Source organism: Cottoperca gobio, chromosome 17 (assembly GCF_900634415.1).
Source record: "Cottoperca gobio chromosome 17, fCotGob3.1, whole genome shotgun sequence".
NCBI lineage: Eukaryota > Metazoa > Chordata > Actinopteri > Perciformes > Bovichtidae > Cottoperca > Cottoperca gobio.
The window spans coordinates 14,392,469-14,416,919 of record NC_041371.1 but is presented as its reverse complement, the minus strand read 5'-3'; the positions used below and the strand labels follow the sequence as shown (position 1 = coordinate 14,416,919).

Genomic DNA, 24,451 nt, shown 5'->3' with positions numbered 1-24,451 from the left:
GTCTTACCTGAGGTTGTTCAGGAGATCATGAAGTGTCTCCCTTGAAAATCAAGGAGAAATGTCACCATTACTTTATTTAAAGTTACTGTCGGTTAATAAGCAGCAAAGTGTGTTATTACTTTGAATCCCCAGAGCCTACTAATACATATACCGAATTAAGCCTGGTCTAATTCCAAAACCCAGTCGACTTGTCTATTTAGATGGGAAAATAGACTGTAGAAATGATACATAGACGCAGATATGGACCACAGTACTGTATGCCATTTGGCTCATGTCATTTGAATTACCATTAAGGGAAGCATCTGAGTGTAAGAGACCGCCCCAGTATCCGCTGCTGCATCCAACTCGCTTTCACACTTGGGTTCATTCACACACACTTTTCCCACCGGGATGGAGTCGCTTCAGCCAGCGCGCAGAGCCAACGGGGAACACACACGCTTTCACACGGCACACATGGCTGCACATTTACGGCGAATATTTTCAACGTTAATATGGATTTTAACTCTAGTTTCGAGTTCGAGAACGAGGATTTATCCACCCAACGAAGGTGAGTAAGCAGGGAATCGTCTCAGCGTGTGTATGTGTGTGTATGTGTGTGTGACACATTCGGTCTGCTGCTGCTGCACGCTGGGAGACACCGCTGCGTGCGCTCCTAGGATTTTAAAGAGCAGGGCGAATATGCATGAAACTTGAACTGCGGAAAAGTTGGAATCGGGGGAAATTTCACATTTATTATTTCATCTGGTATTTCGTTGAGTTGTGCATCCGAGCAGTTCCGCTGCATGTTCTGTCTCCCTAGTGCTGTCACAAAAAGAATTTGGTTCTTGGATATTTCCACATGATATGGTCACAAGACTTATCTTTTATTTATTAACAGTTAAACCTTGAAACTCATACCTGGTTGATGCATGAATAAGATGTGATGCCATTAAATCAATATTCGACTTTGAAATGACATAGACTTCATCTGATAGCATGTAATATAAATGATAATTATTATTACAACTAGTTATATACATAGTAAATCAAGTGAGGTATACTTCTAATTCCATATTTGTCCCATGCTTAGTAATCCTTTATTTAGTGGTGACCTTCTGGTGTGGTTAAGTCTTCCAAGTGCAAACATGTGCCTTATTTCTCACTGCTAAAGCATCTTATTTTATTTTTATTTTATTGACGCCCTGTAGGCTGTTTGCCCTTAAACCACCTGCATGTGTGCGTGTGCATTTTAGTGACCCTGCTGGACACCAGGACAGTGCCAGGAGAGCTGAAATGGGCAGCCAGTCCTTCCGAGGGAGGGGTGAGTGGGAGCTTTTTTACAGATACACTGTTTACAACCTGTTCTCTCTTTGGACAAACACAGTCACTCTATCTCTTCCTATCTCTCTCTCTCTCTCTCTCTCTCTCTCTCTCTCTCTCTCTCTCACACACACACACACACACACCCACACACACACACACACACACACATACACACATACACACGTGTACACACTTGGTCTGGGAACTGTAAATAATCATCCCACAGATTTTGAAATGTGCTGTTGTTCACCAAGCCTAAGTGCTAATATGAGCTTGCTGGCGTCGTGTTTGGCACACAAAAAAAGCATAAACCAGCTTGGTGGTGGGTGTCATTTTTTACTACCATGCAGTTGCCAGAAAGAATCCTGTAAATATCTATTTTGTATTTCACCTTCATCTTTTTGTACTTTTAGTTGTTGGTGCATTGTGATCTGCCATCTATGTGTCCTCTCTCTCTCTCTGTCTTTCTCTCTGTCTCTCTCTCTCTCTCTCTCTCTCTCTCTCTCTCTCTCTCTCTCTCTCTCTCTCTCTCTCTCTCTCTCTCTCCCTCTCTCTCTCTCCTTTTTGCTCAGTGTCTCTCTTACCTCTTGTTGTTTTAAGAGTTATTGGTGAACTTGACTCTTATTTCTTCAGTCACCGTGCTCTCATTCTCTCACATGCTGCTTGATTGACGGGGTCCTGGTCTGCACGCACTGAGCTTTTGATTACAGGCACCCCCCACCTTCCGACACCCCTCAGCTACACACACACATACACACAAAACCCCATCTCTGTATGGTTGGGGGAAAGCTTTTTTTCCTCTGACAGCTGTGATTTCTGTCTGCTGACAAAGACTCCAAAAGAAACTAGACAAGGAGGCATCATACCCCATGACAGTTTTTTTTGTGCTGCTCTCTTCCTCAATGCACACATACCCTGCAAAGACACACACACAACAACACACAAAGACGTGACCATGGGCTCACGCTCTCGCTCATGCGTACACACTCTTACATTCACATACTGTAGGAGTGCACAGTTACAGACTTAAGACCGATGCTGGATTTTTGAGGCTGATACCGATATTTGAGATTATTGAAAACCTGATGATATTATAAGCCAATGTTGAAACATTAAACTTTATTGTCCAAAAAGACAGGAAGACAGTGAACAGTTAACCTAACTGGAAACGAAAAATTTGAAATAAATACAGAAAACATAAATAATGAACTTGAATTAAGAAAAGTTTAGGTGACATGTACATGAGCCATGAAACATTTACTGCACTGCAGTTTCTGCCAACATTTGCACCAATATGAATTCATTAATATAGCCGTAATAAGCCAATATTGGCCAATAAGATCAGTCCTGATGACATATCGATCAGGCTCAATTAGACACACACTCACACACAGATCCCCCCCACCCCCCTCCCAACACACACATTCTGACATTCTCTGACTCTGCCTCTCTTTTTTTCTCTTTCGACACGCCGCATTTAGTGTGTATACAACTCTCACTAGAGCAGATTATTATTCAGTGGCAATAAAAAGCCAATTTGGAGTTGGGAGGCTCAGCGGTCATTTGAAGGGTCACAGTACAAGGCAAATAGTCGGCTCTATTGAGATGGATGGTGCAGTGAAGGCTGAACCGGCTTCTCTTGTATGGAAATGTGCCTCTAAAAACCTTGGAGTCGCAACAAATCTGAACCACTGTCCACTGCAGAATATTGATGCAAGAATGAATGATTTCAAATGACAGCAGAGAATTAGTGGATGCGCCCCAGCATCTGAAATTTATTTGATCTTGTTCTTCTGTATTTGTGAGGAATAATATTACCATTTGCATTCAAGTACTCTGACAAGTGAAACTTGAGAGCCAACAACCTTTTAAATACACGATGCTTTCCCATTCACAGCTTTTTATACTGATGGCATGAATTGAAATCAGTGACTGCCTTAAAAGTATGTAAAGTATGTTGTAAAGTTATGTAGCCTGTAGAGTTAAGCTGAAAAAAGAACAAGTGTAATCAGTGGACGCCCTCACAAGTGTACTAATGCAATTGCATATGTGTTTGTTTGCAGTGGGAGGAGGTGAGTATAATGGATGAGAAGAACATCCCCATCAGAACATACCAGGTGTGCAATGTCTTAGAACCCAATCAAAACAACTGGTTGAGGACAGACTGGATCCATCGGTCCGGCGCTCAGCGGGTCTACGTTGAAGTCAAGTTCACCCTGAGAGACTGTAATAGCCTGCCAGGTGTCACCGGCACCTGCAAGGTACAAGAACACATGCTTATAATGTCTTAACAGTGCACGATGACCATTGTGTGGCTTGGGCGCAGTAGAAAGTTTTAACTAAATTAGATTGGAACAAGGACTTCCATTAAAGACTTGCCTTCTTTAACATCTTAGCTTCTATGATAATTATTTAATGGACAGACTGCTCCTAATGGCACTTTATTATATATTACAGCTGCTGGTTATTCAAGCACAAATCCCTCTTTTGACTCATTATCATATTAAGAGAAAAGACGAGCGCTGACGATGATAAATAGAGGCAACACTTTTCTTTCTGGCCCTTTTGTCTTGTAGGAGACATTCAATCTGTACTACCACGAGTCTAACGAAGACAGAGAGAGCTACATCAAAGAGAGCAGCTTCATTAAGGTGGACACTGTGGCAGCAGACGAGAGCTTCACCCAGGTAACACTGAACAACTGAGTCAGGCTTTGAGTTCTTCATCTTCCCTCCTCCACTCACTTTAATTTGATGTTATCTTGAAAATAAAAACCCCTGCTGTACTTAGCTATACGTTTTTATTAGTACTATCTTCAATGTCCATTCTGCTGTCCCAGGAATGCTGTCTGGGTGCTTTTGTCTAGTCTTTACAAAAAATACTTTTGTTTTTAGCATTGCAGTCATTACAGTTTATTTGATCTTTGCTGTCAATCTGGATGAGAGCCAAATGCTGAAAATGTGAAGATCAGACATGGTTCAATAGCAACTCCCACTTGAACACGTACATTGAATTATAGAGGGCTGACACAGTTTACTGCACATTTCATTAATGTAGCTCCATTCTCTTTCCATCCAGGTGGACGTTGGTGACCGAATCATGAAACTCAACACTGAGGTGCGAGACGTGAAGGTCACGACCCGGAAGGGTTTCTATCTGGCCTTTCAAGATGTCGGCGCCTGCATCGCTTTGGTTTCCGTCAGAGTTTTCTACAAAACCTGCCCGCTCACCATCCGTAACCTGGCAACGTTTCCCGACACTGTTACCGGGGCCGATACGTCTTCCTTAGTGGAGGTCAGGGGGTCTTGTGTCAACCAATCAGAAGAGAAAGAGGAGCCTAAAATGTATTGCGGTGCCGATGGAGAGTGGTTGGTTCCTATTGGTGGATGTTTCTGCAACCCAGGATATCAAGAGAAGGGTGGCACATGTAAAAGTAAGTGAAGCTTGGTGCAGCAGAGCTACTGTACCATAAATATGTTGTTTGTTTTTGTCACGATCAGACTGATCATCTTTGGATTCAGTCTAGAAACTCTCCGCTTACCTTGTGTTGCCACCTCTAAGGCCCATCTGCCTATGAATAGCAATCATTAGCGGTTGGGTTAACAAGCCATTTGCTAACGAACAGTGACAAAGATTTGGCTTGTGTAGTAATTAACACCTGCTTGATTATTTTGTGGATTGTTTTAATTATTTCCAAGGGTTATATTTAGAATGGTTGTCATCTTACAGGGGATACTCACATGGTTTAACCATGCAGTATGTTCTCCAACACCTCAACAAATGAATCAGCGTAGAAGGATTGTTCCACCTTTTACAGAATGAAAGAGGATGAGTTGAATCAGACATTTCTTCTGGGCAAATGTAGTCTGGAGAAAGGATGGCAATACAAGACTATGTGAGCAATTGCAATCAATTTAAATTGAAGTAAAAATACATTTTTTAAACATATGTGATGGGAATCGATTTAGATTTTTGATTGCAGATATAACTTTTTGATAACAGCACAAACTCAGACGCCTTAAAGGAATAGTTTAACATGTTTCTTTTGAAGACATAGATGAGAAGATTGATACTGCTATCCTATCTGTCCGTTCAATATGAGCCTGGTTCTTCTCAAATGTAACAAATCTACCAGAACTTCTACGGCTCACTAATCAGTGTGTCATATCTTATGGATACTACACTGGTTGCCTGGCAACTTCACACTGACAAAAACACTCTAGACAGTCCCTGCAAGAAATAGTCCGACACACAAACCACAACATTTCTCATCTTTATTTTTGTATGGATTCAACAAAAAGGATGTACTATTTTAATTAGTGAGCTTTAGGGTGCTGGTAGGCAGATTGTGTTACCTTTTCACAGAACCATGCTAGCTGTCCTTGAGCTAAGCTAAGCTCCTGACTGCAGCCTGAGAACGGTATCTATCTTCTTCTCTAAATAAAAAAAGCATTTAAGCACATTTTCCATATGTGAAACTGTTACTATAAATAGTATTCAACTGTATTGGTTGTAGAAGATAACAGTAACAATCGTTACATTTTTAGTCCAAAAACTGGAAGATATTTGGTTGTAGAATCTGGAGAGTAACCCCCAATAACTGTTATCTCCTCAATGTAATTGGTTTATGTGATATCTTTTAATAAATCCAAGATGTAAAGAGTTGTATAAGTCCTGCAATGAGTATCAGTAGAAGCTGAGAAGGTCTCAGTGTGAGGTGTGCTGACATAACAGCCATCTGGACAAAAATGTCTTTCTATCACTTACAAATCTGGTCTGAACTTTATGATAACAAATATGCAAGCTGTTCACACCTCTCACCACCATACATGTGGCGTGGATGATGTGTAATGTTTGGAAGTGACTTGTTGTGATAGTGGAGACAATTAAATGTGCGTGTTTGTGTGAGAAAGCGGGGTGAATGGGGGACAACAGACTTGGTGGAGACACTTTTACAACATGGCTTCACTCCCCCTATTCAGTCTCATACACATGAAACACACAACTTGTGCGCTCACACACACACACACGCACGCACACACACACACACACACACACACACACACACACACACACACATAGATGCACAGAGACCAATAGAGACAAGGGACAGAGACTAACCGCTCTGCTCCCCCAGTTTTATTTATGAAGCTTATCCCAGAAGGCTAATTGTATAACAAACAGACCCATAATTCAAAGAGAAAAGAAGAGACGCTGAGAGAGAGAAAGGCGAAAAGATGGACATAAAGAGAGTGATGCAGTTAGTGCCAGTTGGCGCTAATGGGGAAAAAATGTGACTTTTGTCTTTGCAATAAGAAGAGCAGTAGCCAGATTTCTCTGTGACAAACGTTCTCTAAAACCTTTACCCCGCTCCTCCGGATTGTCCTTCTTGAAAAGAGGAGGAGGTTTGCGGGGTGGTCCCTGAAGCCTGAAAGATGTTCCTCCTCAACTAGATTTAGGAGGGACCCCTTGACTCTGTTGAACCTCCAGCAGATGTGAAGTGCCATCTATCTATCTGCTGCTTTCTTTTCTGTCTCCCCACTCTCGCTGCCTGTCAGGTTGTTGGCCGGGCTCAGCTGCTTCAGTGGAAATCCATCAAAGTCTGGATGAATACCGAATGCTGCTCAGCAAAAAACTCTGACCCTGCAGTATTGGATAGATGCCTTAACATTTCTTCCATTTTAAGTTGGGAATTCGGAGAGAGAAAGATAGGAGGGGGAGGGCTGAGGGGGGATGGAGGAGACAAGCAGATAGTTTTTGAGAGGAGATTTAAGCAATCCGTCTCTCCTCCCGTCACTGATGTCAAAAGGTTTCAGGATCTTCTAGATTTACGTGTCTTCACTCAGTCCGTGCAACAGACAGGCACAGGCTGAGTGAATAGCCAGTTATAACTGGACAGAGAAACTTGTGATTATGAATATGTTTATTATTATATGTTAATATTATGAATAATGCAGAGGAAAAGAGTCATGTATCCTCACTTCACGCGCCAAATAGCTTAAAGGAATAGTTCAACGTTTTAGGAAATGCGCTTATTTGCTTTCTTCCCGAGAGTTAGATGAAAAGATCGAGGAAGTTCTTTTCAGGAACAGTCCTGTCTTAATCCCCCGTATAACAGCAACTTGTTGTTTCACCACTTTGGTTTTGTATGTACCTAACAAACAAGATGTGACATGTTTATTTATTTATCATGTTTATATGTTTTTTGAGGTTCTGATAGATATATTCTTTAACCTTTGAGCGAAGCCATGCTAGCTGTTTACCATTGCTTCCAGTCTTTATGCTAAGTTAAACTAACCTTCTCCTGGCTTCCCATATAAAGGACAGATATGAGAGTGGTATCAATCTTCAAGAAAGCTCAAAGTTTCACTCAAACTCAAGAAAGCAAACATGTTTTTTTCCCCAAAATGCCCCACTATTCCTTGAATTTAAACCATGAAATACCTCATCGTTTAGCCACAATAAAATCATAGAAAATTCAGTCTTGCATGATTTGTAAAATATAGTCTGATTATTTTCTGCTATGAATACTTGCCTGTTGTATACAGCTATACATATACATATATCTTAGCTGGAGAAATTGTTATTTATAGTGGAATTTGGCATTTTATATGCAAATACATTTTATATAACAATTTTTTATTATGTTTAGAGTCCTGGTGCGACAACCACAGTTCGGTGTTTTAATTACTTTCACTATCTGCCTTTTGCTTTTTTTTTAATGCATTTCCCCCCCAAACCCCTGTTGAATTGAACTGAAACAAGAGTAGACTCAGCTAAAGCGGTGAAATGTGAAAAGTTCATTTTCATTGTTGACACAGAGTAATGAGGACGGAGAGGATGAGAGGAGAAGCTCTGGAGAGGAAGAAGGGATTAGAAGTTGAATGGGGCGAGAGGGGGATTGAAAGAAGGCCACTGACAGCAGAAGGCATCAATACAGGGCTGCCCCTCCCCCGCTGGGGGTTCATCATCGGGTGCAAAGGGGACGAGTAGAGAAACACAAGCGAGTGGGAACTCCCCCTCTTTTCTAAACCCGTGGTTAAGACCGAGGTCATGACTGAGCCTGATGAAGACGTCAAAAACTCTGACTGACAGCCACTCACGCACACACTCACACAGAGAGAGTTTAGCTACAGAGTGCAGGGTCATGACCGAGGTAGATGAAGACGTCAAAAGTTTGACAGCTGCGATCCGTCTGGGAGGATCGGAAATAAGGGAGGAGAGACAAGAGGAGTGAAACAACAGAGAGAATTTGAAATGTGAACGGCCAGAGAGGCGGATTGAAAGAGGAGCCTTCTACTTTTTTTGTTTCACTGTCTCTGCAATGGCCTCCCTTTTCTGTCGTCTGATTCAGCTCTACTGCCTGGGAGGGTTGGACTGTTTCTGTGTGTGTGTGTGTTTGTGCGTTTCTGTGTTCCCCTGTGTTCACAGAGATTTCATGGTTGTCGTTCTTTCCAACGCACCTGCAGCGTCTCGTCAACAGCAGAAAGCATTTGGAACGAGAGGGATGAAAAGAGGGAGAAGCGAGAGGCAGAGAGAAAGACAGCCACACTCGAAGAGAGATGACAGAAAGAAAGAGTGAGCGGTAGAGAGAAAGAGTGCGTAATCGCTGTATTCAGCCCCTAATTATTGCATTGCATTTCTGGACTCTGGGCATGTTAGATTTTGTGTGTGTGCGTGTGTGCGTGTGTGTGTGTGTGTGTGTGTGTGTGTGTGTATGTGTGTGCCCGAGTGTACATGTGTGGGTACTGTATCTCAGATTTTCTGCCTAACAAAGCCCTCCCTCCCATAAACTCACAGTTTGGAGGATTGCCCAGGAATGGCTTGTATAGAGTGTGGTAGGGCAAACAGAACGGGAGGAGGTGTGTGTTATGTGTGTGTGTGTGTGTGTGTGTGTGTGTGTGTGTGTGTGTGCACACGTATGGCAGGTGACAAAGCAGGCAAAGGAATGGCACAAGTGATTGTGCGAAGCATGCCAAACCCAGGTGGGGTGAATGGTTTGCATTCCACCAACACAGTCAGGGTGTGCGGGCGCTATTGTCTCCCTTCTCCCAGGTTGTTCTTAATGTAGAGGAGGTTTGCCAGCTCCACCAGTCCGTCTGTAGCTCTCTGGCATCGGAACAAGTCCTGCTCTCTGTCTCTCTGTCTTGCTCTCATTATCCCTCCTTTCTCTTCTCCAAGTCTTCTCCCTGATTCACGATCAGGGGTTGGGGTGGGGGGGGGGGGTGCAACTGCTGCTGGTGGCAGGGGGGTGATCTGTGTGTGATGGGAGAGCAGGGGCTGGGGGGGGGGGGGGGGGGGGTATTGTTGTAGAGCCCTTTTCACATGCTAATGTTCACACTGTTGGCTTTGGGCAGGCACACACACAAATCCACACATTTCCCTTCAAACCACCAGTTTTTGTAAGTATTTAAATGTAGACAAACTTAAAGCTGCGGTCTGCACTGAGCACGTTCCTCAAGTTTTAAATGCAGAGTGATGTGAGAAGCTGGTGCCCGTGTAAATTGTATGAGGTGAATTTGATACCAAGCTCTGTAGGAATGTGAGTTCCTGGGGAGCGGGCTGTCCTTTCAATGAAGACATACAGTAGGGAAAAGATAAGGATCATTTCTTATCTCCAGCATTTTCTCTGGCTTTTAATTAACAGTGCATGACCCCTGTGATTAATAGTGTTCCTCCTTCTCGCGTGACAGTTTATCAATCCGTCCATCCATCCGTCAATCTGTCCCTCCCTCCATCCATCACAGAGACAGGTGTCACACTGGAGCGGCCGGGGGTACTTCCTCCATCTACACCCCTCTGCTGGGAAGGAACAAGGGATGATGACAGATAACACGGGGTCAAGGAGAATACACACACACACACACACACACACACACACACATACAGTTTGTCGACAAGGCTCTTAGTTGGATTTGCAGTGAGCGTCATTTGCATTTTAGGTAGCAGATGAATGCATATGCAAATGCCGACAATGCTGATAGTAATCAAAGGGCACCTTCCCCTCCGCTTCTCTCCCTCCTCTTCACTCACTCTCTTTTTCTCTCTTCACCTATTTATCTCTCACTCCTTGTCAGTCTCTCGCTGTCTCCCCCAGTCAACCTTCCCTCCATCCTTTACACTCTGTCACTTTCTCAAGCAGACAAAACGCTGATTGCAGTCTGTTTGCTCCGCCGCTAACGGGCGAAATGCGAACATGCTCACAGACATGCACGAGTATCTATCCTTATCACCTTATCTTTTAAGTATGCGCATATGTTTGTGTCCAAATCCCTCCCAGTTTATTGGCCGGGCTCAGGCTCCGCACGGCCCTCGGTAGTAGCGTAGGGTTAATGTTGGGTTAATGACACCCTCATGAGCTCTTATTCCAGGTCAGCAGCACTCACCCCCCCCCCCCCACCTCCATTTGAAACCGGCGCTAAAAAAGACACAAAAGCCTCCAGACAACAGAGAGAATAGAGACATGAGAGGGCGCTGAAGGAAGTTTATGGCTTCAAATACTTGCTCCTCCTGTCTTTCTCTTCCTCCTTCAGTCCGTCCACTGTGTTGGAGACAAGGATAGAGGATTGGGTTGGACAGAGACAAAGGCAGTGTGCCTTCCCCCCTGGCAGAGTCTTGTTTAGCCCTATAATCAACCCTTAAGTTCTTAGCAGGTCAAATACTTTTCTCTGTCTTTCTCCCTTTAATTTCCCCTCCATGGCTTACTCAGCCACATTGATGATTAAAAACAAAGGAATGTGCGCAACAGCAGGAGAGTGATAATACTGTATTTTATCTCACATTTGATAATATCAGCTGTCACATTATGATGAGTGATTAACCAGATGAAAGCCAGCTTTATCAGCCGTAAATGTGTTTAGGAATTTACAGGTTTCGACGATAGTTTTATAGCCACGTGTGTTTCGTGTGCGGCCTCATTTGAATTGGTATCGATATCCAGCCATAAACGCTGCTTGTCGTCTTCAAAGCTTTCTCGAGGTTTGACACTTGGAGAGGGATATACAGAGATACAGCAGACAGATAAGTAGAGGTCGAAGAGGAAGTGCGCTGGGAGCGAATGAGGGATGCTGTGAGAAATGTGAAAGGGAGGGCAAATGAGTGTGTGAAAGAGCACATCTACGGCGGCTCACACAGATGGGGCAGGATGGTCGGTGTGAGTAGATTACAGAGGAGACTTCCTCCCTCTCATCTACTGATGAGAGTGTCATAAAGCACTTTGACACACACACACACACACACACACACACACATACACAAATATACGCACACATCATTCCCACATTTTTATCCACTCCTACTGGGATGTCTTCATCTTCCTTGGAAATGTGGAGAACCGGTAAAGATGGTGGGATTGAGGAAGGAGAGTGAATAGGGTGTGATGATGAAAAGGAAGGTGTTGAAAAAACGATTGCAGTGGAAACAAACGAAGGGTTTCCTTCTGAAATTAAAAAGAGAAAGAATGTCTCTAACCAGCCACGCTTTGCCATTTCTTTTGCTTCACCAGTGGATGTCAAGCAGGTATAATTATGTACTCATTATTTGTATTGTTGCTCTGTCAATGCATGAGTTTCTTGGTATACAGAGAGAAGATTTCTCTCTCTCCACCCCCTCCCCCCTCTGTCGCTCTCTCACCCTCTCTCTTTCTCTGTTTCTCCTTTTTCGTATATTTAAATGTCAGTTATATTTGTGTTGGCGTTGGAGTTTTGATGTATTCAGTTCTGGTGTTTCTGGTTTCTATGTGTGTGTGGGAGCTGATCAGTAAATGTTCTTTTAGGTGTTTCTTTCTTTGCAAAGATAAAATAAATCATAGTGCCCCTCCCCCTCGTGCTATATCTATTCATCTCTCTAGATTATTCTTTACAGCTGTTTGTTTATTTTTGGATTGAAATGCAGTCCATGTGTTGATTAAGTTGTTGTGTGGGCTGTCAGCTGTCAATATGGACGGACAAAAGACTGTATCAAGGGTCAGGGGTCAGATGACCTGGAGTCAGTGTTGAATTTTTTGAATATTCTGAAACTAAAATGGTTTGTTCTTTATAACACAGGGACAACTGTGAAGTTGTGAAAATTAGGGCTGCAACTAAGTATTTATTTTCATTTTTGATTCATCAGCAGAAACAGCAAATGTCCCATGGTGACATATTTAAATTGCTTATTTTGTACAACCAACAGTTGAAACCAAAAGACAAAGACAACCGCTTCATTTATTTGGTAGTTTTAATTATCTAAGTTGTTGCTCATTAATGTTCCACCGATTAATTGTTTCAGCTCTGGCAAGCATACATATATGTTTGATGATGTGTGAGTAAAACAGTAGGCAAAATAATGAAAAAGATTGTATAAGTGGCTGGAACTGAAATAAAAAATAAGTAAAAAATAAATGAATAAATAAGAAATGTTATTAAATAAAAACCCACAGGGCACCTTTAAGTACTGTGTTCTGTTCAAGGAAACATGATACTTCATTTTACCTTTAAGAGTCTTTCATAAAGTTTGTCTCAATGTGACCTGTTGTTATTGAAGTTTTCTGACGCTGGTGTACGTGGTTACGCATTGTTTATGCAAGTGGAGTCTTAAATCTGCCTTTTTCTGTCCCTCTGCAGCCTGTTCTGTTGGCTTTTACAAGGCCAAGTCTTCAGATGCAGGATGCTCCAAGTGTCCTCCACATAGCCACTCGCTCAGAGACGGGGCGACTGTCTGTGACTGCCACTCTGGATTCTTCCGTGCCGACAGCGACCCTCCCTCCATGGCCTGCACTCGTAAGAACAAACACACAGACACACAGACACACACACACACACACACACACACACACACACACACACACACACACACACACACACACACACACTTATACTAGTAACACTATACATAAGGGAAAACACAGACAATACGTGTGCGTTTCTTGCAAATAAAAGCAAAAGAAACACACTCATTGTCTCCCAACCTCTCTATCGCTACCAAACAGAGGGAGACACAAACTTGTCTGAATGCCTGTTTCATGATCCCATTACTTATGACTAAGCCACCATCTACATCCTGTCTGGTAGTGATAAGTATAACATTGAGAAAGAATAAATGTCCTCTCACTCTATCTCTTACTCTCTCTGTCTTTCTGTCTCTCTGTTTCTGAGTCGCTGAGTATGTTCTGTGTGACAGACTTGGAGGCCTCGGTCTGTGTGTCATAAACTTAATTATGCCTATTTACAGCACATGGTTTCCTTGGCCTGGGAAAAATGAAAACACACACATGCACACACACACAAACACACATGCTCTGTCTCACACACAAAAAAGAAATACCACAGAAGAAAACATCCACGACATCAAAAACATCTCTGAACAGTATGGTTTTCAGTCTGATGCCAGATGTCAACATTTCAACTTGTGCACATAGCTCGCAGCAACACCCCCATACACCCCGTATACTTCCTCTTCCCCTTATGTGCATTATAGAATATAAACTTGATTGGTTTTGTTAATACTCAAGCAAGCTTATATCCCTGTCTCCTCACCAGAGCCACCGTCAGCCCCACAGCAGCTCATCTCTGTGGTGAATGAGACCTCGGTGGTCTTGGAGTGGGCCCCCCCTCACCGGCTGGGAGGACGAAGTGACACCAGCTACAGTCTTGAGTGCCTCATCTGTCAAACGGGGAGCCACACTCAGACTGGCAGTAAAGCCCTCCCCAGGAATCGCAGCATCTCCCAGCCTGAGCCTCAGCGCAGCGGCCTGGGAATGCAGTCAGATCTGGGCATTGTGGGATCAGAGGTTCAGTCAGGGAGAGGCGTCTACCAGAGCAGACCAGTACCTGGAGATTACCCGAGACTCGGTTCAGGCTCTATCTCCAGCTCTCAGCTCTGCCTGCCCTGTGGCTCCGATGTGCTCTTCTCTCCAGACCAGACAGGCCTGACGACCACCAGGGTGGTGGTGAGCGAGCTCAGGGCCCACACACATTACACCTTCATTGTCCACGCACGCAACGGTGTCTCCCAGGCCAGCGGTGCAGGGGCAGCCCATAGTGTGTCTGTCACCGTTACCACTAACCAAGCTGGTGAGAAGAACTGTTTGAGTGTGATAATAAATGTGTTTGTCAGGATTTTGGAGCAACACAAAATGTGCTTATAGATGTTTGTCCATAAGTGGGTCAGCACAATACATACTGCTGTTCATGGCATGCTTCCCTCGGGCCCCCCAGGGAAGCAAGGCCCTATGGGTAATGTTCAAAACTGATGAAGCATGTTAGAAACAACCTCCGTATGGAGCTACATTTTTGCATGCTAAAAAAACGAGTATCTACCCTAAACACGTCAGTGCTGAAAGACAACTATTTGTGATGTATTTTTGCTCTCGAAATGTATTTCGTATACATATTTTTTTGCCACAAATTTGCAATTTAAGAGTGCTTAGGCCATGTGTTTGTTCCTAAAAAAAAGTCCAGAGAATTATGTGATGTAAAATCCAAATTAGGAAATAAATAACCGACAAATTGAACATTTCAAATACATTTGATGAAGAAAAACGCAGTCCTGCATTTAAATAGATTTACTACACATTTGCATTCAATTTGAAATGCAGTTAAAACAGATTAGCCCCGCTTTTTGAAACATGAAAGAGACATATTGTAATACTGTATAGAAACACCAAATATTACAAATGTACTTCAAATACATTGTCTACATAATGCAGTTTAATGGAAGAATAATGATGCTATGTGATACCATCTCAACTAACAACAGCTGCAGACTAATGAAGCTACAAGACATCTTTCTTGATTTCTCTCGACTGGAAACTCTTTCTCTTACTATCACTGTTATAGTTGCCATAGTTATTAATCTGTCCTCCTACACCTAACAACAGCCAAATTAATTATAGGGGTGTTCTCAAGAGGATGTCAGAAAGCATTCTAGGAAATGTAAATCACTGGTTTAAATACAAATGGACAGAGCGTGTTGAGGGGGAAGTAGATTTGTGGAAAAACCACATAGCAAAAATATTTGACACCTAACAGCAAAAGTGTATGTAATGGTGGGATTTTCCTCGTATCAGCACTTGAGCACGGAAGTGTGTGGAAAGTCACCCAGCTTTTATGACGTGTTTCATTTTAGTTGCGAAGGTGTCAGCTGGTGTGTGGCGCTCCTCACACATGCTGTCCATTAGTTTTCAATGTGTGCTTTTATTTTGCATCCTGCTACATCTCAACTGTCAATGCTTTAAGTCTTTATGGTGGCATTTAGAAAACAGCACACCTGCTTAGTTCCAAGTGAAATAACTTAGCTGTGTGTGCACAGCATGAAAGCTGACTGGGATTTGTCCCGTCCAACTTGCACCACCATATGGCCCTATATCATATGAACAGCCACAAAGGAGGACACACACTGGAAATGGAGCAATGTAGGAGGAGAGAGAGAGTGGAGAATGAGGCTTGTCTCTGCAGAATAGCAAGGAAGGAGATGTGGGTCAATTCACAGGTGCACTGGGTCAATGGGCCATGCATACCTTTTGAGCTGTGAAACTATGTTAGATAATATCTATTATATGCAGCATCATATAATATACAGTTCTACAAAGTCATACTCTTGTCACTGAATTATCTCCCCCAAATGTTGTCTCCCTCCCAGCTCCCTCTCCGGTGTCGTCAATCTTAGCCACCGACGTCACCAGGCACAGTTTGTCGTTGTCCTGGCAACAGCCTGATCGACCCAACGGGGTCATCCTAGAATACGAAGTCAAGTTCTATGAAAAGGTGAGGCGCCCGCAGGTTAATGCAGCTCAGGCAGCTGTGTGGAATGCCAATATGTTGGCACGCTGTTTGTACTACGACGATGGATTTACGGTCAGGCATTGAAAAGAGCCCCCTCTTTTTGTCCGTCTAATCAGGATCAGAAAGAGCGCTCCTACCGCATAATGAGGACCTTCTCTCGCAGCGTCGATGTCACGGGTCTCAACCCCCTCACTGTGTACGTGTTTCATGTGCGTGCTCGCACAGCTGCTGGATACGGAGAGTTCAGCACTACGTTTGAATTTGCCACCAATTCAGGTACTTCTGACAATAATGTTTAGAATGTTTTAAAATGATGCATTAAAGTTTATTGTGACGAAGTTTACAACTTTTTGTCTTGCGCCCTTTGTGTCCTTCCCTGTTAGATCCCTTCCCTCTGATTGGAGAAGGAGTGAACTCAGCCTTCCTGCTGCTGTCTGTCAGCGGGGTCGGAATTTTACTGCTGATATCTGCAGCTGTCTTCATCATTAGCCGCAGGTATACACACACACACACACACACACACACACACACACACACACACACACACACACACACACGTATAGGCATCCATACAGGCAGGCATTCACACCTATAGGCTTGTGAGGCTGCTAAGAAGTTTCCCATCAGTGCATTGCTGACGTGAGTGCATGAGTGCTGCCTCAACCTTAACTACTGTTTTTATGCAAACTGCGACAATGCACACAAACAACTGCTATTGTGTGACGAAATAATGTGTGTGTGTTACCTGGAGCTTTTAAATGGGATTAGAGTGGAGACAGTGATAATCCCTTTGTCCCTGACTTGTCATTACTGTCTCTTCAGCAGCACACCTTGTATGTCAGCTTCAATTGGCGTGTACACTGACACACACAAACCCAAGCATGCGCAAGTGCTCACACACACACACACACACACACACACACACACACACACACACTCCCCCACAAACGTGTTTTTGACAGTTTCTTTGTTTAATGGAAAACACCTTTTATCTTGAGCTACCTGAGGCATCACCCCTCCTCCCTCTCTCCCTTAAATGCTTTCATCTACTCGCTGTGTCTTTCCTGCAGCCCGTTGCTCTCTGTTCTCATTGTCATCCCTTTCTGTGGCGGTAAATCCTAAAAAGAAAATACACAAAGTTAAAAACAATGTGACACACATGCTTTTCGTCACTTCTCTTAACTGTGAAAATTCAAACAAAAACACGTGACAAGTGGAAAAAAACAGTTACAGGAATTCTCTGAAACGCTTCGATGTCTTCTCTATCTGTGTGTTAAATGTCCATCACTTCCTATGTCTCATCAGGAGGAGCAAGTACAGTAAAACAAAACAGGACTCAGAGGAGGAGAAGCATCTGAACCCAGGTACTTCACACACACACACACACACACTCACACACACACACACACACACACACACACACACACACACACACACACACACACACACACACACACACACACACACAAACAACAGATTGATGATCTTTTTCCATCTCTTCTCTTAGATCCACCTGCACACATCTTACACACGTACTGCCAAAGACATTTACATAACATATGCAGCAGTTATACAACTCACATTTCTCACCCTCCTCCTCCTCCTCCCTCGTTTCCTTTCCTCTCACGCCTCTCCTTTATGGCAGGAGTTAAAATCTACGTGGACCCGTTCACCTATGAAGACCCCGATCAGGCCATCCACGAGTTTGCCAAGGAGATTGATGTTAGCAGTATTCACATTGAGAGGGTTATTGGCATGGGTAAGCCTGGCATTAGTGCTCGCACACACACACAACAACAAACCCACACACACACATTTGCTTACTTGCCGCTGACACTGCTGTTTGCTCTATGTGCGTAGGAGAGTTTGGGGAGGTGTGCAGTGGTCGGCTGCGTGTTCAGGGTAAGAGGGAGATCTACGTGGCCATCAAGAGTCTGAAGGCGGGATACTCCGACAAACAGAGGAGGGACTTCCTGTCTGAGGCCTCCATCATGGGGCAGTTTGACCATCCGAACATCATCAGACTGGAGGGGGTCGTCACAAGATGTGAGTTGAACGACCTGCAAGCTCTTAGTAGTAGTAGATGGGTTATGTGCGTGTTGAAAATTCAATGTCTAACTCTTTACCTGTTTAGGTAAGCCGTTGATGATCATCACAGAATACATGGAAAATGGATCCCTGGATGCTTTTCTTCGGGTACACACATTTTATTATACTTTCTCATTTGTACTCTTACAAAAAAGTGAATCTAGCTTTAAGTAGCATTTTTCCAGTGGACTGAAAATGTACTAACTCACAGATGACTCCCTAGCCATGTTAACCTGCTCTCCGGTCCCTATAATTGTAATGTTCCAGAAACATGACGGCCAGTTCACGGTGATCCAGCTGGTCGGCATGCTGCGTGGCATCGGCTCAGGTATGAAGTACCTGTCAGACATGAGCTACGTACACAGAGACCTGGCAGCTCGAAACATCCTGGTCAACAGCAACCTGGTGTGTAAGGTGTCAGACTTTGGCCTGAGTCGAGTTCTGGAGGACGACCCAGAGGCTGCCTACACCACAAGGGTGAGACACACACAGAAGTAACACATACACACACTGGATGTGGACATGTACATACAATCTGCTGTTTTTATGTAAAGCTGCCTTTGAAAACGCATTATAGACAAATGCATAGAATAAATCAAAGAATACATCTTAAAGATAAACTTTTCGGAAATGAAATGTTTTCTCTATTCAAATAAATGAATCAATGAAGCAATCAATTAGACAAAAAAACAAAAGTATCAATGATTGAAATAAAGAAATGCCATTATTCACTGAACCACAATGTCTTCTCCTACTGTTTTAGGAGGCCACTGGGGCGTATCTTTCCCCTGGAGGGAAGATCCCCATCCGATGGACGGCTCCAGAGGCCATAGCCTACAGGAAGTTCACCACGGCAAGCGATGTGTGGAGCTACGGCATCGTCATGTGGGAGGTGGTTTCATACGGAGAGAGACCCTACTGGGACATGAACAACCAGGATGTGAGTAATTGTATATATCGTCTACCTACGAGTTGCCTCAAAGACAATAGAGGGCGCTCATTGCTGAAAGCCTTTGCATATTTTAAGGTAAATGTCAAATCAAAACACCAGATCACGTCCATTAATTTATATAATGAATTAAAAGAACACATGATTTAGCTCTAGAACATGAATTACTCTCAGATATTAAAGAAAAAGAATGTTTTTTTTACAACCTTGTTTTCATAGTTTTGGCCATAAATCGTGTTGGTAATGACAACAGTCTACTCGCCAGCTTTATTGCTCACTTCTGCAGAATCTTAAACAGTTTTTTGGAAAGGAAAGTAAAAATGACTTTTTGAGTATGTTTTTTCCATTGATTTTATACTTTCACTTTTAAATTGAGTTTTTATGACAGACGTCACTTCTTATAACTTTTATGACATATTGACTTTTTTATTACTTTTTTTGACATACTACAATGTAACTATTTTTTATTACTTATTGCCATGCCATACCATGACTTATTTTGCCAGACTATACTATGACATTTTTATACGTTCTTGACATCCTATACTCTGACTGTTTTATGACTTTGTTGACATATTTTACTAAGACTTTTACTGACATTTTATGACTTATTTTAATTACTTTTTGACATACTATACGTTTTTATGACATACTATACTTTAAGATCTAATTAATGTTTGGTAATAACTTGAAGATTCATCTACATTTTCATTTCCAAATAAGTGATTTATATAACATGGTCAAAATGGGGATTTGATTAAAAGCTCATGTGGTCGCCCTCGTGCACTCTGTTGTGAAGTTATGTCTATTACATTTTAGCAATGAAGCTGGTGAGTAAAATGTTATCATAACTCAAAGGGAAGAAAGATTGCCTTTGCTTAAAAAAGGTTAACCACCAACACTAACATCAATTACAATTTCCCTTAAGCATAGTCTGTGTGCTGTGAGAAATCAAGGTCAAGTGAAACATTTACTTGTGTACAGTTCTCAAATACTTAACTACGTTTAAAAAGATAAATGGAAAGTGGGAAAGGCACCACTTCTTTAGGATATGTTGAGAGGACTTCTGGAGGAAAATTATTTGACGTACTGGATTCTGACCTCTGCACCATTTTAAAAATGGTAAATTTTGCCTTTGAATCACCTACAGAAAGGTCAGCAAGCCAAGATTTTGTTCTTCAGTCTCAGGACATTTTATTAAAGATAAATATTTAAACTTAATAAAAAAAGATGACTAGAAAACGCTACTCAGTGTTTTTCCTCAGCAAGCAGTGTTTATGATATGAGACACAAATCCTATTTCAGAGCAAATTTGCAATCACTTTTCTATCAAAGCTTGTTAAATTTGAGTTGGTCAAAGAGGCAGTGTGGCATATGGAAATCTTCAGACATGATTGATTTCATCTGCAGCACAGTTGTAGTCTAAGAAGACTTTCCTGATGAGCCGTTCTCTAGACACTTTATCCATCTTATTTTCAGAGCAAATTAGTACACGCTGAGCTGCTCCTCTGTCTTCTTGAGCTGCTTTGCTTTAGTGAAACACTGAGGAGACTACTGAATAACTTAGTGTAACTCCATAGCTATTTCCAAATTCCATACCGCATACTAAGTACTAAGTATTTTCATATCAGAAAAGACTGATTTGACCAGCGTATCAACACGACCAGCACTTGGAGATGCAGCAGAGACTGCGACACACAGCTCATGGAGGATATGATGCAAAAAATGGAAACAAAGTATAAAGCTAAAAAGAACCCAGCTAACTCACTGACTCTATGGCAACAGTATACTTCCTGTTTACATTCCCCAAGCCCCCTAAATCCCCCAAACTATAGGTTTAAACTAGAGCATAATCATCCCTCAAATAGGAGTATGACAAAGGATAATATTAGGAGTTACAAAATTCAGAAATATAAACTTTTTACCATGTTGCACTATAATATTGTTTTGACAGCGCTAAGGCTCAAAATGCACTGTTTAAAGCTCTGTCTGAGCGGCCCCACAGTGTCAGACTTTTAAATTCCCTGATGAACAATATTGTCCCACAGTATAATGTACAAAGGAAATAAATTAGCTGCTCACAGCAGCAAAAAAATCTATAAATTGCACTTGGTGGTGAGACAGCTCTGGAAAACAACTGAAAAGTAATAAATCTTCGGCAACAAAGTTTTGCCTTCTTTTTGTAAAATTTAATTGACGGTGGTGTTTCAAAGTGGCAGTTTGATTGAAGTCCGTTCGTGCACATATTTAATAATTTCCTGCACAAAACCGTAATGATTTATTTTATACTAACACAATATACAGTAACAATAAGCATATAGTGTGCAGTCTATCCTGTTAGTATACAGTATGGGATTTGGACACCTGTACGCTTGTGTTCTTTAAGCAAAGTTCTATTTTTTCCTATTTAGTTCTGCATTGGTAAAACATTTTTACCTGAGCCCAGCTTTTGCAACCTTTCTCTAGCCTGCTAAAAAAACGCCCACCTCTGTCCTTCCTTTAGGTGATTAAAGCGATAGAAGAGGGCTACCGTCTGCCCGCTCCCATGGACTGTCCTGTGGTGCTGCACCAGCTGATGTTGGACTGCTGGGAGAGAGAGCGAGCAGAGAGACCAACCTTTAGCCAGATACTCAACATGCTGGACAAACTCATCCGTAACCCCGGCACTCTGCGCCGGACAGGAGGGGACAGGTACATAATGTACATGTAAACATAGGCATAACAGATCACAGATACACATACATTTAATATTCATTCAGCATTCTTACTGTACTCGCGCGTACATTATTTCACCCAGATGATTAGGCTTACTTACAAAGTGCTCCTATAATAATAATCTACCACTCGTCTTTCAGTACTTTGCCACCACCAACCTCTTTCCTCTCGCTCTCTGTGTGTTTACAGACCCACAGCCACTATGTTGGAGTCAGTGGTGGGTTCAGAGGTGTGCGTGTCAGTGCTACCGGAGGTGTGTGTGCCAGTGTGGTCGGTGTGTGAGTGGCTGCAGTCCATCGGCTTGGAGAGGTACAGAGACACTCTGGCGGCAGCAGGATACACCAGCCTCGACAGCCTCCTGGCTCTCTCACACCAGTAAGTGCACCTTCATGTGAAAATGGACTTTGGCATTTACTCCTCACATTTCTTAGTGCAAAAACACGAGCTGCACAAAACAGAATCACATTTTGCTCAAAACTCAAAATCCTCTCATGCACTACAGTCAGAATGAGAGTCACCAGTAGCACACACATATTTATTTGCACACATAAAAAGCAAAATATATACTGTTTGGTGTGTTTTCACATGTTATTTTTGTATCTGGCACTCTTAAGCGTCCAGTGGGCTCAAGCTAACTAGTTTGTATGAAAGGTTATTCAATTTTATTTAATGAAATAAATAGCCATGCTTGTTAAAATGTCGGTTTCAAAAACGTACGCACATTTTCAGAAACAGTCGCCTTATTTCCAACGTCAGAAAAGTAAGGAGGCAGGACGTTGAGTATAAGCATACAGACACCTTACAATTTGTCAAGATGTCAGTAGATGCCTTACAGCACTTGTACTATATAATTACACAAAAATGCTGGTGTACTCTAATTTCCCTATGTGATGAGTAATGTGAGCAGGTTTCTATTTGTCAAACAGTGAAATACTCCTTTAATTAAAGGAGCACTCCAGTGTTGTTTCATCTTTTTATGTTATATGTACAATTCCCCCAAGACAACGAAATCAACAGTGAATTTATCCAACTAAACGGTTTTGTCCTTAGCTTATTTATAGGACTCCAAAATATATCAAAAAGCATTAAAAGAGTGGATGACATTAATTTATTGCAATGAATGTGGCCCTTGAAATGTAATGTAAAACAGCTTTGCCACTTCGCTGTGGTTTCTTGTTAACATTGCTTTGCTTTGTTGCTTTATGTGTTTTTAATAGTTCTGAATGACAATGGAGTTCTATGGCAGAAAGACACAAACTATATCAGGCTACACAGACAACTTGATAATATGGTTAAAGCTTGATTGGTCGGCAGGGTTGGCTATTAATTGTCGGCTTAAATTGGCGGTTAAACGGTGTATGTGTGTGGGGATGAAATGGTAGTGTCTGCCAATCGTCATGAAACCGGCTTTAACCTTAATCTTTGTCTCTGCACCCACAGGGAGATGGACAGACTTGGAATAATCACACCGTCACACCAGGACATACTAATTGCTAGTGTGCAGCAAGACATGTTGTCTCAAATGCAGCACATGCAACACACAATGGTTCCAGTCTGAGCCGGAGAACGGATACAAACCAGTTTTGAGAAGAATTTCATTTACCTCATCCATGCACTTTAGAGGGACTTTTCACCAGTGGAAATACAAGGAGTGGAGTAGAGTAAAAGTACGATGTGAAGAGAGAGAAAAGCAGCACTTTTGTGAACTTCCATCCTGTGGAGTTTTCTAAAAACCATGATCTGGACGTGGCCACAGATAGCATTAAGCTACTGAGAGCTTAGGCTGAAGCCTCATCCTCTTATCCAGTTCTATTTTTCATAATTTTATTATCTGTTTCGTGAAGGCTGACATGTTAAGGCTGTGCATAAGCAGAATGGCTTCCAACTTTTCTTTCGCTGCTTTGGGCTTGACTTGAATAAAATGTGTTTTGTGTTTGCTCGTATGTCTGCGTGTGAGTGTGTGTGTGTGCGTGTGTGTGTGTGGGTGTGTGTGGGTGTGTGTGTGTGTGTGTGTGTGTGTGTGTGTGTGTGTGTGTGTTTGGTATGCGTAGCGTGAATGCAAGAAATCTCCCTTGCCAAGACATCAGCTATCTTTGAATATTCTTAATATGCAAAGTTGCTCGAGAGAGAGAGAGAGAGAGAGAGAGAGAGAGAGAGAGAGAGAGAGAGAGAGAGCTGGAGGAGCCGGACAGAATGTATCACTACGAGCTCTTACTAGTCATACTGGAAGATCATACTAACAAACTGTATGATTTGCTTGTGTTTTTTAATTGGTCCGTTCTTTTTTATTTTTGAATGATATGAATTTCTGTTGATCTAGACGTTTAGAGTAGAATCCATCTGTGTCAATTGTACATGTCTCTTGTTTGATGCTAAGAATTAGCTACATGAAGCATTTTGTTTATTTATGGTCTTTTCTTTTATAGTTTGTACATTGTAAAATAGAAACACTGAGGACATATTGTAATGATTGCCATATTACATTACAATAAATCCCAAAACCCATCCATTTATGTAGATTGTAATCTTGTTTATACGGAGAATTTTGCATTGTGATGTATGAAATGTACAGCAGATATTGTAACGTAGACAGAGTATGAAAATTAATCCTCGAGCACTTGTTTATCATTTCTGA

The 24,451-nt window shown here is 42.3% G+C and overlaps 1 protein-coding gene across 1 annotated transcript; it reads left to right on the top strand.

Annotated features, from left to right (window-relative positions):
• Positions 1-376: 376 nt before the first annotated feature.
• On the top strand, positions 377-24,333 carry LOC115022245 (ephrin type-A receptor 4-A-like). The gene is made up of 19 exons (XM_029453208.1): positions 377-547; positions 1,233-1,300; positions 3,366-3,563; positions 3,879-3,989; positions 4,381-4,735; positions 12,906-13,061; positions 13,821-14,354; positions 15,922-16,046; positions 16,181-16,340; positions 16,448-16,559; positions 17,370-17,428; positions 17,710-17,823; positions 17,925-18,110; positions 18,199-18,260; positions 18,420-18,629; positions 18,916-19,092; positions 21,605-21,792; positions 22,006-22,191; positions 23,257-24,333. Exons 1-19 carry the CDS (start codon positions 391-393, stop codon positions 23,372-23,374), a joined length of 3,276 nt encoding a protein of 1,091 aa, XP_029309068.1. The 5' UTR covers positions 377-390; the 3' UTR covers positions 23,375-24,333.
• The last annotated feature ends 118 nt before the right edge of the window (positions 24,334-24,451 follow it).